Source organism: Tursiops truncatus, chromosome 1 (assembly GCF_011762595.2).
Source record: "Tursiops truncatus isolate mTurTru1 chromosome 1, mTurTru1.mat.Y, whole genome shotgun sequence".
NCBI classification, from domain to species: domain Eukaryota; kingdom Metazoa; phylum Chordata; class Mammalia; order Artiodactyla; family Delphinidae; genus Tursiops; species Tursiops truncatus.
In genome coordinates, this window is record NC_047034.1 from 18,692,200 (window position 1) to 18,706,798 (window position 14,599).

At 42.2% G+C, this 14,599-nt stretch overlaps 1 protein-coding gene across 2 annotated transcripts in view; it reads left to right on the top strand.

Annotated features, from left to right (window-relative positions):
* Positions 1-12,180, top strand: part of MTARC2 (mitochondrial amidoxime reducing component 2) — a 35,131-nt gene extending 22,951 nt beyond the window's left edge. Inside the window, exons 5-8 of one of the 2 annotated variants that reach the window (XM_033850865.2) lie at positions 5,323-5,384; positions 5,458-5,529; positions 6,449-6,587; positions 6,753-10,943. In XM_033850865.2, coding sequence (XP_033706756.1) covers positions 5,323-5,384; positions 5,458-5,529; positions 6,449-6,575 — 261 coding nt within the window. In that variant the 3' untranslated portion in view covers positions 6,576-6,587; positions 6,753-10,943. The other variant, XM_019920605.3, reaches the window with a different exon arrangement.
* The last annotated feature ends 2,419 nt before the right edge of the window (positions 12,181-14,599 follow it).

Sequence of the window (14,599 nt, forward strand, 5' to 3'; positions counted from 1 at the left end):
GCCCTTTTTCTTGTACTCCTGCCAGCATTGATGCCTATAATCTTTACTTATCTGGTAAATGAAAAGTCACGTCTCATGTAAGTTGGTAATTCTCAGTGTATGGCATCCAGTGTTATTCAGTCTGTGAAGGAAGTTTGACCATGAGGTGGAGTTTTACTTCAGCTAAGGAAACATTTCTTGCAAGTTCATATCATAACCAAGATTCTGGAACATTCCTGTTGGTAACAAACATTTATTGAGGGCTTCCTGGGTGCTAATCTCTAGGATGGATGCTAAGATTACCAAAGTGACCTCACTGTGTCTGCCTGCAAGGGTCTCAGGACGAAGCAGGATGTAGGACTCAGTAGGAGAAGGGTTGTGGTACTGGAAACATAACCATGTTATGTTTCTCTAGAGCCCAGAGAAAGGAGCACTCAGTGCAAAGTATGTGTGTGTATAGGGGTCTCGTTGTAGGAAGAATGCCATGGGGTTTCTTTATAGGGAGATTCGAACAGGACATTAAAGAATATCATTTTGCTTGTGTACCTTAAAAATAGAGAAACAGATTTTGGTTTGAGATAGCTTAACTGTGCGGTGTAATGGGAAATATCTATTCGGTCTTTGGCCCCTGTTCCTGGCACAGCTCCTAAAACCCTTGGAATTTCCTGACTGACAAGGATGACAGGAACATTTTTTGTTAATAACAAGCCCCTTTCAATCACACCTAAGTTTATGGTAATGAGGTGAATGTCAGGATGGGTGAGGCAGGTAGGTAGCTTCAGGAGGGAGCTTGGTCACCAGAAGACCAAGACATGATTACAGTGTGGAACTTTCAGTCCCATCCCAGACTTCCAGGGAGGCGAGAGGGGCTGGAGGTTGAGTTTAATGATTGAATCAATCATGCCTAAGTAATGAAACCACCATAAAACACCTAAACGATGGGGTTTGGAGAGCTCACTGATTGGTGACACATTAGGGTGCTGGGAGGGTGGTGCATTTGGGGACGGCACAGAAGCTCTGCCTGTGCTCTTCCCCATACCTTGCCCTGTGCATGTCTTCCATTTGACTGTTCCTGAATTGTATTCTTTATAATAAACTGGTAATAGTAAAGCACTTTCCTGAATTCTGTGAGCTCTTCCAGCAAAATATGGAGCCTCAGAGGGGGTCATGGGAACCCTTGATTTATAGCTGGTTGGTCAGAAGTACGGGAGACTTGGGACTTGCAGCTGGTGTCTGAAGTGGGGCAGTCTTGTGGGACTGAGCCCTGAACCCATGGGGTCTGTGCTAACTCAGAGCAGTTAGTATCAAAATTGAGTTAAATTGTTGGACAGCAGTGTGTGTCAAAGAATTGCAGAATTGGTGTTGGATAAGACACCATGTATTTGTTGTCAGAAAGAATCTGAGAAACTTTCTAGACTAACATGATGTTTTTAAATGTGTCATTGGGATTATAATGCTTCGTATAAAAAGTAAAACGAAAAAAATAAAAGTTTATTACAAAAAGCAAATAATACTATTTAAACTTGAGAAGCCTTCCAAATATATTGCTATAAATATATACACACAGGTATTGAAACAGATTTGTTTTACATAGATGGAATCATCCTACATGTAGTATATATATCTAGGTGTGCTTTTTTCACTCGGCAACATCTTGAACATTATTCAGCGTTAATATATGTAGATTCACACCCTCCTTGCTAATACCCAAACAGTAAGTCTGCATGCATGTAGCCAGCCTCTAGTAGATGACTTTCTGAGCCTATGGTAATCTTGTCCAGTCATTGATACCAAGCCAGAAAATTACTTAAAGATTTCTAGACAAAAATTTTGTTTATTTACTTATTCATTCCTTCGAATTATCCCAACATAGCCTAAAACTTCTTCTAACAATTGTATGTATGACACAGTATAATGAACTGATGAGTAGCCATTAAAGAATCAGGAGCAGCGGAAGGAAAGCACCGATCATGTATCTGAGATTTGGGAGGGGAAGGGCTCAGGTGGTAGTAGGCAGGCAGGACCTGGGGTATAGGTGCCCAAAGGCTCTGTAGCTGTTGGTCTGATTAGAACTGCTGATCTGATCCGTGCTCCTCAGGAGAATTCCTTTGTAGACCACGAAACAGCAGACCCACTCAGCCTTTTGCCCTCTGTCTTTCCTTCTTACTTTCAAATGTCTTGTCTGTCTATGGTTAGTTGGTTATTCAAGAGCTTACCTGGGCCTACATTCTCACCTGGCACTCTCCTTTCTCTCTCTCTCTCTCTCTCTCTCTCTCTCTCTCTCTCTCTCTCTCTATATATATATATATATATATATATATATCCATAGAAAAATATGGAATATATAGATATATATCTATTTCCTCTCTACAAATATATGTATATATCCATGTATACCTGTGTACGTATAGCCACAAGTATATATGTATATAATCATAGAACATATATAGAGAGAACCATAACATATATAGAGAATGATGGATAACTATTCTCTCTATATAGCTATTTCCTCTCTCTAATTATATGTATATAGCTGTGTGTGTATAGCCATATGGAGAGAGAGAGAGAGATTCATCTCCTGGCGCACCTTTAGCTTTTGCTGGGCACATGCCCATATGCACGCCAATGAAGGTCTCCAATAAACAGACATCCTCCCCTGTGCTGTTCTGTGTGTTCCTCAGCAATGACTCCAAACCCTTCTTTTATGTCTTTCTCTGGATGCTTCTTGTGATAGGAAACCATATAGTCTTAATTTAGTGTTTACAAAATGCCTGCAAATTAATAGTAAATTCTCAGGATTCTTCCACAGAGCTGAGCCCTTTATGTATAGTACTTTCCCCTTTCTCCCTGCTTTCTTTCTTCCTTTCCTTTCTTCTTCCATCTCAAAAACTCCATGGTTTTTTCTGTGTTCGCTCTAAATGGCCTGGATTTTGCCAGGCTGCAGAGAGGCTGCCTACCAGCAGGGGGAGCTGTAAGCTCTTGGAGCTGTTTCTGTGCTTAGGGAAGACACCTCGGGCGTCTAGTAGAATGTAATGGAAAATTTAATTTCCTATATTCTTTAATTTAAATTTTCTACAATTTAAAATGCATTATTATTTTCTCTAATAACATAATTAATAATTTCATTTAACTTAATTTGCTTAGTGAATTTTTTTTTACTGCAACTAAAGGCTGTACACCAAAATGCTGACAATCAGATCAGGATGGGTGATGTTATCATATAAACTGATTAATATTTTAGGAGGTAATTAGAACTGGCATTTGGGGGACTTCATACAATTCATATGAAAACGGGTAATTTGTTATTCTAAACTGGGTACTTCAGTTGTGTAATAGCGTTAAGAGCAGATTAAATGTCTTGTTAAACTAGGAAACCTAACTGAACTTTTCAGACTTCCTGCTTTATATCACAGTCACGAGGCCGACTTTCCACAGATAACGTTGTTTTGAAATATGCGATTGCTCAGCACTTGTAAAAAGAAATTGAACGTTCGCGGGGGTGGAGAGCTACTTGGAAAGCTGAGTGGGGGCGTGGTTCGGCCCAGGCTGCCTGATGGGCTCACGTTACTGTGGCCGCAGTGCCCTCGTGTGGCCAAGTGCGTCCAGCCTTTTTAGCCGCTTCCGGGCCAGGGTACCACAAGGCCCATCACTTCCCGAGGCAGGAGCTGTTATTACTTGGTCATATTCCACCTTCCTCCAGGAAGTTAGCTAGGCACTATGGCTGCCTTGCAGTTTTGCGTTTGAACATTGCTTGTAAAAAGTTCTGGCTAGGCTATAGAGATTCCATTTTACGTTATGTGGGTTTGCCTTTTACAAGGGTTACACAGTTCCCCCCTAACGGGTTGTTTGGAACGCAGAGTTTATTTCCGCACAGAAACAGTTTCATAAATGATGGTTGGGAACCCAGGGCGTTCACAGAGACCTCCTTACTTCAGTCATATCCCGCAGGAGATTTCTGAGTTGGGAAGACCCAGTTAGGCACTGGACTTCCTTTTGTGCCTTTGCTGAATCACCCCTATAGGCCCTGGGGGGTTAGTGTATCCCTGAAAGAGGACCCTAGCATGATTGGAGCCTGGTCATCAGTGGGGAGGGGGAAATGTTACATGAGAGGCCCCACCCCCTGCTCTGCCCTGCTTCCTGCAGGGACAGACTGCTCTCCTCTCCTGTCCTTGGGGGAGTGAGCCCAGTGGGTGAGAGGAATAGATGCCTCATTGCCTCACGTGGAGGCTGATTTCTCACCAAATCCGTTAGACCCATGGTCTCCGAAAACCTCCCTTGGGTTGAGATCAGGAAACAATTTTTCGAGGGTCATTTTTTTTTTTTTTTTTGCATCTAGTTATAAGTACTGTTGGTTTATGGAGCCTGGAGTGAAGCCCCAGTGAAGCCCGATGCCTCCCGCCTCTCCTCTGGCGGCCTGGACAAAGGATTGTCCTGTGAAATTCAAGCTTTGCAGGTAGATGGCTTTCCTGTTAGCAAGAGAGAGCTGTAACATACCCTCCTCATATATATATGTGTATATGTGTGTGTGTATGAATGTGTATATGTATATATAATGTAATCTGTATAACCTCCATATATGTGTGTATATATGTATGTATGTGTGTGTGTAGATAGATATATAGATGGGTATAGTTAGAAGCTGGGTGATTAAAAGTCCTGCTTCAGAATCAGAAAGGTTTTTCAAACCTAACTGCTGCAACCCTGAGAAAACTTTTTAATCTCTCTTTGTCTCCTTATCTTTGTGTAAAAATGGGACCAAAACAGTACCTCCCTCAAAGTCCTGAGGTTTGATGGAAGCCCTGAGGCAGACGTTGGCAGGATCTACCACGGTTCAAGGGTGGGAAAGCAAAGCAGGGCTGGCGGCCGTGACCGGCCAGAGCAGGGGACAGGCTGCCGCTCTGCGGAGGTGGTGGTGTTGGATGGATGAAACTCAGAACTGACTTTTCTTGGGTCATGTCTCACTCATCAAAGAACCATCGGATCGTAACTTGGCTTCCATTGTAGCTTAGCAAAAGGAAAGAGTGGGCAGTCTTGCAAGTTTTCCGCTTCTCATTATCTATCATGAACTTGACCTGGAGTTGTTTACGGTCCTCATGGCAAACTACCCCCTAGAGAAGATCTAGTTTTGCTGTGCTGAAAGGGGCAGGCTTCTGAGACCAAGTCAAGAGCTGGATCCCGGACTCACCAACACACTGCCTCCATTTGAGTCCTTTTGGGGGAATACTTCGTGGCATCCTCTTGCACTGCTTTCTTCTGCTAGCTTCATAGGACCAGCCAAAGAATAAACTGCTATAAAGACTGATGAAGCCTTAATTCAAAAAATACCTTTTTCTTTTCTCCTAGGACACCTGGGGTGAGCTCTTCATTGGCGACGTAGAAATGAAAAAGGTTTTGGCTTGTCCCAGGTAAGGACTCTCTGGCGCGTGGCACACTCATCGGTTCTTAACTGTCCCCTAACCCTTTGTTATTGTGTGACAGGTGCATTATGACCACGGTGGACCCAGATACCGGAGTGATCAGCAGGAAGGAGCCTCTGGAAACCCTGAAAAGGTAGAACATCCACGTGTCCAGTGTATTTCTATATTATCCCCATCCTTTGAACCGCTTGTGGCTGTAGGTGCTCTGTCTGGGCACCTCTCTGCTCTCTGCTTGTTTTGTGTCTGTTGTTTAATGTACGTGAGTACTTGTGGCTTTCTCTTTTTTTTCTAGATGGATCTTCGAGTGCTTTGGACAAATTTTTAATTGTATAATCCTACATTTTGAAATTATCGTCTCTCTCACATCAATTTTTTTTTTTCTTTCGGTATGCGGGCCTCTCACTATTGTAGCCTCTCCCGTTACGGAACACAGGCTCCGGACGCACAGGCTCAGCGGCCATGGCTCACGGGCCCAGCCGCTCCGCGGCATGTGGGATCCTCCCGGACCGGGGCACGAACCCGTGTCCTCTGCATCGGCAGGCGGACTCTCAACAACTGCGCCACCAGGGAAGCCCTCTCACATCAATTTTTAATAACCTTTACATGTGTATTTCCAAATTAAGACCTCGAGTCATTTTATTTTTGTTGCAACTCACATTTATTTGATAGAATCAATGTCAAGAATATGAGAATTGTTGAGGAAGCCTGGAGTTCAGGGCAGGTCCATTTTGAGATTGTACAGGCATTTATTTCCATGAGTTGTGAAGCTGGAAGTACACATGCAAACAAAGTATTTATTTTAAGTAACACGTACAAGTTTCTTCTTTTGGGCTCAAAACGAAGCCATAGAAAAACTGTTCAGACTCTCAGGATACTTCTAGAAAAACCAGGATTATTTGCAGTTTGACTAATTGCCAAGACTTCTCTGTCCACATTTTAGAAAAGGCTTGCTGTTTATTTATAGAGAACCTGAGAATGAACGCTTGAATTCCACTGCGAGCACTTAGGTTATTTCCTCTGTGTGCCTAAGGGTGAATTTTTGCTTCTTTCAGCTACCGCCTGTGTGATCCTTCCGAGAAGCCCATTTACCAGTCATCCCCACTTTTTGGGATCTACTATTCAGTGGAAAAAATTGGAAGCCTGAAAGTTGGTGACCCCGTGTACCGGATGGTACAGTGACAGATCCACTAGGTAAAGGGCAATCTTTGCTTCTGGAATGCAGTGCCTTGACGCCATGACCACATTTTCTTGTGTTGAGATGTTTTTACGTTTTGCTGCTTTAATTCTTGGGAGAAAGAGCAGTTTGAGTTCTGATCTTTGGAGCTGGAAAATGCCCCTTATTTTTATTCCCCGCAGCAACCAGCATTCTTGCAGCCTCCTCCACCTCCCTTACACATCCAGTTATAAAATGTGGATGCAGGAGCTCCAGCAGAAAGACAGGTTTGGGTCCCAGTTCATTAGGGAACATCATGAAGGAATAAGAAAGTGAAGGTGAGCGGCTCTGGAGAGTTCTGTATTTATTTTTTGTGTCTGTGATAGAAAAGTGAAGGGGAAATGTATAGACTATTCAAAGTCAACTTGGGGGAAATATGTTAAATCAAATGCTTGTTATCAAATGTATTTTCTTTAGTTTTTATTTTTCGCGGTACGCGGGCCTCTCACTGTTGTGGCCTCTCCCGTTGCGGAGCACAGGCTCCGGACGCGCAGGCTCAGCGGCCATGGCTCACGGGCCCAGCCGCTCCGCGGCATATGGGATCTTCCCGGACCGGGGCACGAACCCGCGTCCCCTGCATCGGCAGGGGGACTCCCAACCACTGCGCCACCAGGGAAGTCCATATCAAATGTATTTTTAAAATATGGTTTATAGTGTGAAAAAAATCGGTGCAACAAGGTGCCTGGATTCTGAATCTTAAGGAAGAAAATAGTGTTCTCACGTTGAGTTCATTGGGCCAAATAAAATTCAGACTCCTGGAGCATAATGCCTACCCCCCAAATTATAGGAATGGGAAAGTCAGTCAGAAGACTTCAAATTGAAGATTATAAGTAACTCTTCTCCTAAAATCTATAACCCCGATCTTAAAGTCCCTTCATCTCCAAAACTCTTGACCATTCTTCTCTTTATTTCTGACCTGGCTTTCACACCTTCTTGCCTGACCATCCTTCAGGACAATGTGGCACAGTGGTTTAGACAGTCTAGATCGATCCTTAGGCAGACTTGGGTTTATAATCCTAGCAGTTCCCTTTCCTAACTCTGTTGAGTTATTTAATCCCTCTATCCCTCTAAGCCTCAGTACTCTTACCTGCACAGTGGGAGTAAAAATAGTACTCACCAAAACAACCAATACAAGTTATTTTGAGGGTTAATTCATATGAAGTTGTAGCATTGCATGGAAAGTGGTCCATAAACATTAGTTACGATCTTTATTGTCATCATTGCAACAAGTACTCCATGTAGGGCCCAGTCTCAGGTGCCATAGTGAATAGAAAGATGAGACAGGCTGGGCAAAAAAGAAAGAAACTTCTCCTGGCTATGGTCAGGCATGTACATAACCATATTACATCTTTCATATTACATCATACATACATGTTACACATTACATATTTCATCAGTCTGAGGATGCCTATTTTCCCCACATTTTAAAACCTCTGAAATCAGAAAGCTTCTTATAACATTTCAGGGTGTCTTCTAGAAAAACCTTGGTGTGCACAGAATAATATATCTTAGGGTTGATGTATCTTGGATTTGATGAAATACAGTAAATGCTAGAGAAAAAAAATTGTGAAAGTCCCAAGTGCCTACCATTTCTAAGAGCATCTGGGGAAAATGGACCCAAGCCTGAGTCATCTAGCTTGAGTGGAACTGATCCTGTGTCCCTGCTGGCCAGGCCGCCATTCACAGGACCAGGATGGGTACCTGAGCCAACATCTTTCACATGTTGTGTGCATTTGAAGGACCCATTGGCCTCTGAAGTACCTTAACAGTGAGGGGTCCTCTGTATTGCTCAGTCTCAGACCTCCTCAAAATCAGATCCTGTTGTGTTGCAGTGGACGGAGGTGAGTCCCTCCGTGTCCCACCCCTGTTTCACTCACATTCAGCCATTTCCAATCATCTTAGCTCCCAGAGCCCTTGTGTTAGAAAGCCTAAGATAAGGTATTATCTTTTGTAGTCCTTCTAGGGTCTCTGTGAGATAGATGTGATAATCAGCATTTTCCGGGGCAAGAAACAAAGGCTCAGATAGGTCAGTGACCAAGAGGAGGCTTGAAGCCTATTACAGGTTCTTGAAAGTTAGTTTGCCGATAAAGGTCGCTGTGGAAAATGTGTAAGCCCAAATCATGATCAAAACGGTGCGTTTGGAAGATCGTCTTGAGAGCCATGTGTGGAATGGACAGGAGGCAGGTGAGAGGGGAGGGGAAAGGCCAGGCAGGGGTGACAGCATGTGATTTAAATGGGGTGGAGGTCACGGGCGTGGAGAGGCAGTGTGGCGTGTCCAGATGCTCAGCGTGACGTGGGTGCTGTTTGCCCTTTGGTCCTAAGCTCCTTTTCAGCTTTTTTAAAATCACTTTTCAGCTTTTTTTTATCACCACTCCCCTGCCAAACCCTGAGCGCTTCCCGATGGCTCTCTCCTGCTTCTCTGCTCTGAACATTCTTCTACTCCACGAGTGCCCTGAGGGCCAGCCCTTCAGAGTCCCATCAGGGGAACATGGTCATCCCTGCTGTCCACCCCCCAGGGCACCGAGAGGTTTCCTCTCTGGTGGGCATTTCTGTTGGGCTTTAGAAATAACAGCGTTGCTCCCCTACTTTGATTGTGAGCCTACTGTATAGTTTCTGATTCCGGAGGGTCTCCTTTACCCAACAGGTTGGTTAAAGCCATTAAGAAAAATAGCTGTTAATACTTGCACCAGGGTTACTTGAGTTGTTTTTTAAAATCAATTTAGAATATAATTATACAAAAGTTTATCTGTTCCATTATAAATGCAATTCATGTTCATCACAGCAAATTTAGAAGACACCAGAAATGTAGAAGAAAAAACCACCCCTTGTTACCATTTGTAAATTTTATTTTGGTTTGTTTTTTGTCTGTTTAAGGTAGCCGTGATCTATATTATATCATGATCTGTATGATTATATATCATATATAATGCAGATATATATTATATATAATTTATATATATACAAATATGTATCTGTCGACTGAAGAAAAATACACAACGTAAAAGTTGTGAGTTAAGTCTTATTGGGGGATTTTACTGAGGATATAGCCTGGGAGACAGCCTCTGAGCTAGCTCTGAGGAACTGCTCTGAAGAGATAATGGAGAAGCCAGGATATATATGAGTGTTTTGCTGGGGAAAAAAAAAATGTAGTCGAACTTCAAAAGATGATTGCTAATCACAAAGAGTAGACATCTCAAGTTAATGATTTTAGTGCTTTTCTGCCTATGGGAAGGTGCAAGAGTCTGGGCTCATTGAAATTATTCCTTAGTTATGCACCTTAATGATCTAGGGCCAGTATTCAAAGCACGGAATGCTTTCTGTTTTTCTCCATCCTGAATTCTCCTCAGGGCACACCTTCCTTGGGCTTCTGCAGTTGCTGATGGCTTGATCCTCGTAGAACCAGAATGGTGGGCAACATTTTTTGTTTACTGGAAGGGCAGGCAACATTCCCTGCCCACATATCATATGATATATGTACGCACACATGTATGTATATCTATGAACTACGAGCTTATGAATATGTATCTATGAATTACAAACTAGGTATCATAAGCACTTTCATAGTCCTCCAACCTATTAAAATGTCATTTAAAAAAATTTATTTATTTATTTGGCTGCGTTGGGTCTTCATTGCTGCGCGTGGGCTTTCTCTAGTTGCGGCGAGAGGGGGCTACTCTTCTTTGTGGTGCGCGGGCTTCTCACCGCGGTGGCTTCCCTTGTTGCGGAGCACGGGCTCTAGGCGTGCGGGCTTCAGTAGTTGCAGCACGTGGGCTCGGTAGTTTTGGCTTGCGGGCTCTAGAGCGCAGGCTAAGTAGTTACGGTGCATGGGCTTAGTTGCTCTGCGACATGTGGGATCTTCCTGGACCAGGGCTCGAACCCGTGTCCCCTGCATTGACAGGCAGATTCTCAACCACTGCGCCACCAGGGAAGTCCTAAAATGTCATTTTTGATGGCTTCGTAACATTACGTGGCACGGTTTAAACACCATTTTACAGTATTTGACACTCGAACTATATCCAATTTTGTTATCAATAATATTCATTTTAAAATTGTTTTTCTATAAGTTAGGTTTCTAAAGGTGGAATTATTGCCTCGTGGGGTGTAGGCATATTTTTTAGTATCTTGACCAATTGCTTTCCAAAGGGTTCTTCTCATCTGCACCCCAACCTGTCATATGAGAGAGAGATCCCTGGCTCTGGCCTTTGCCGAGGTAATTTGGTACAGGACATAGTTTATATTTTGTGCATTTTAACCTCATAAGTGACTGGTTTGTGCATGTTTGAATTATTTATGGCTGGTAAGAGAAACAGCCAGGTAAGTAGGGATTCTTACAATTTTTTCAGGTTTCAGCATCCCGGAGGCACTGATCAGGATTTTAATGAACACAGCAGCACCACCTGGGCAAATTCTTATTACCCATCCTGTGACCATCTTCATCGTAGAAATGAATCTCTTTTTGGAGTTAACGGATGCTCTGAGTTAATGCAAGGAAAGTATGAGAGGTGATTTGGGAGTAATAACATATGTAGATTTTAGATAATGAAGACTTTTAAAATAAATAAAATTGCCGATAAAATTAATGTTATGGTAGCTACGGCACTTCTGCAATCCCTGACATTAATATTGTTGAACAAAGAAAGTCTAAAGGACAAAATAATGCCATTTGCAGCAACATGGATGCAAATAGAGATCATCATACGAAGTGAAATAAGTCAGAAAGAGATAAATACCATATGATATCACTTATATGTGGAATCTAAAATACGGCACAAATGAACCTATCTATAAAACAGAAGCAGACTCATAGACATAGAGAACAGACTTATGGTTGCCAAGGGGGAGCAGGGAGGGAGAGGGATGGACTGGGAGTTTGGGGTTGGTAGATACAAACTGTTACATTTAGAATGGATAAACAAGGTCTTAACGTATAGCATAAGGAATTGTATTCAATATCCTGTGATGAACCATAATGGAAAATAATATAAAAAAAGAATGTAAAAAAAACGTTTAAAGAATCAGCTAAAAAGCTACACAATGTTTTTGAATGTTTATATTTTATTACCTATCGTTCTGTGTTTTAGGAGACATGGGAAACATCAGGTTTCTTGATATGCCTTTACATGTTAACATACAAATTCCTATTAGTGACATGTTAACACACAGATTCTTATTGGTTGGTTTTTCCATTGCTATTGAGTCCTGTTGCCTTTTTGCTTGTGTGGTTTTGACCCCACCATTATGGAATCGGGTTTTATTGGAGAATGGAAATTATTCTGTAGACTTTGCTTCTATGTTTGATTATGCCTCTATTAAGCCAGGTAAAAGTAATTGTAACTGACAGATACACCAAGTACGAATTCCAAGTACGATAAAGAAGAGAATGGGATTTGAAAGAGAATGGAATTTTGAGAGTGGGAGGATGGAATCACGAAACTATTCTATTAGATGCCAGTGATTTTTGAACTATTTTGGTATGACTAGAGCAAGAATTCTCACTGATGTAATATGAGAATGAATGAACTCACAATTTTGTGGTTTCTTTCATATTAATAAATGTGATTCTCAATTGTACTTTTTCTTTGGTATTTCTGAGTCTGCTTCCAGGGCTTTTCTCATTTTGTATTAAAGCTTCAGTCACTGTCATTCGTTGTTCTTTACCCTTTCTGATAGACTAGCAGAGGTGCAGTCGGACTCCACAGATGTTACCCCCTGTCATTGGTGGGGTAGGGCCATCATAAGCTACACAGATAGCCCGTCTGAGGTGTGATGGCCAGTGACTGCCCGGGGACCGCCTGGTGCCCTGTGAAGAGCAGCTGTTCCTTCCTTCTCCACTCTCCTTTGCTGGGTTCTGGGCCTGAAATTCACCTCCACTCCCAGTACCCTGTGAGGTAAAAGTGTTCACTTAGCTATATCCCTGGGTGAAGTTTGGAAATGATGAAATTGAAAAATCATGCTCACTTTAAAGTTAACCGTTAAAGTAGAGAAGCAACTTTTTTCCTGTTAAATTTCCGAAGAGAAATTAGGGAGGGAAGTAAACAGAAGTAAACAAAATTTAGTGCCCCTGAGCTGCCCTTTCTGTGGAGCACATGGAGCTCAAGTCCTGGCTGTTCTGTGCTGTGTTGCTGTTCACTCTGTGCCCCCAACCCACTGCCCCGCCACTGCTTCCCCTCTGCCCGCCCCCACCATGGTGCACATCACCACCAGTCAACCTTTCTTCTGGGGAAGCTAGATTCACTCAAGTCCCTTCTTCCTCCAGCTCATTCCTGGAAGAGGCCAGATCACTGAAGAGCCCTAACGACTGAAGCAGCACTGAGCTCTGTACTCTGAACTCAGTTCCTGGATTTCACAGGAGTGGGGAGGGAGGACGTACCTGGGGCGGGAGGAGAAAAGGTAGGACAGATATACTCTGTTTAGGCCTAAATATTTATGGTGGGGAACAATGTCCAAGGACAGATCTTTGCTCAGTACTGAAAGGCCCTGAGATGTGTTGCCATCTGGGGAAAGAGGATTTACTGTCCTTTGGAAACTGACCCTTCTGTGGTGTGAGACACCCTCTATGTGCATGGATGATTTTGATGAGGTCTTGTACCATCCTGGCCCATGTGCTGAGCTGAGCCTGAGAGCAACTCTCTCCTTGGCCAAAACTTACTCAAGCTCCTCTGAGCCCTCTTCTCGACTGGGCCTCCACCTTGCCTATCACCTTGTCAGACCTGCCTAGCTCAGTTTTAACAAGAATCCTGCTAAGCCCAGTTTTTGAGAGAATCCCTACCTTTGATGTCTCCGCTTAGTAATTTTTCAGCCACTCCCTCCCTCCCTATGCTCCTTGGCTATAGATCCCCAGATGTCTTTGTTGTATTCAGAGTTGTATTCAATAGTTTTCTTTTTCTAATTGACATATAACACTGTATTAGTTTAAGGGGCACAACGTAGTGATTTGATATGTATACATATAAATGAAATGATATTTGTATATATAAATGAAATGATATGTGTGTGTATTAATGAAGTCAGAATAAGTTTAGTGAACATCCATCACCTCATATAGTTACAATATTTTTTCTTGTGATGAGAACTTTTAAGATCTAATATCTTAGCAATTTTTAAATATACAATACAGTATTGATATGTATAATCACCATGTTGTACATTATATCCCCAGGACTTATTTTTCTTATAACTGGAAGTTTGTACTTATTGACCACCTTCACCCATTTCGCACATCCCACCCCTATGTCTGGCAACCACCAATCTGTTCTCTGTATCTATGAGCTTGGTTTTTTAGATTCCAATTATAAGTGAAATCATACTGTATTTGTCTTTCTCTGTCTGACATATTTCACTTAGTATAATGCATTCGAAGTCCGTCCATATTGTCACAAATGGCAGGATTTCCTTGTTTTTATGCTTGAATAATATCCCATTGTGTATATATACACCACAACGTCTTTCTCCATTCATCAGTCTATGGACACTTAGGTTGTTTACATGTCTTAGTGATTGTGAATAATGCTGCAGTGAACCTGGGGGTGTAGATGTCTTTTCACGATAGTGATTTTGTTTCTTTCGGATGTACACCCAGAAGTGGAATTGCTGGATCATTTGGTAGTTCTATTTAAAAAATTTTTAGGAACCTCCATATTTTTTCTCAAAGTGACTGCACCAATTTATGTTCTCACCAACAGTGCGCAAGGGTTCCCTTTCCTTCACTTTCTCCCCAAAACTTATCTCTTGCTTTTACAATCATAGCCTCTTTAACAGGTGTAAGTGATATCTCATTGTGGTTTGATTTGCATTTCCCTGATGACTAGTGATGTTGAGCATCTTTTCGTGTACCTGTTGGCCATCTGTATGTCTTCTTTGAAAAAATGTCTATTTAGTTCCTCTGCCCATTTTAAAAATTGGCTTTTTTCTTTTTGCTGTTGAGTTGTATGTGTTCTTTATATATTTTGAATATTAACCCCTCATCAGATATATGATTTGAAAATATTTT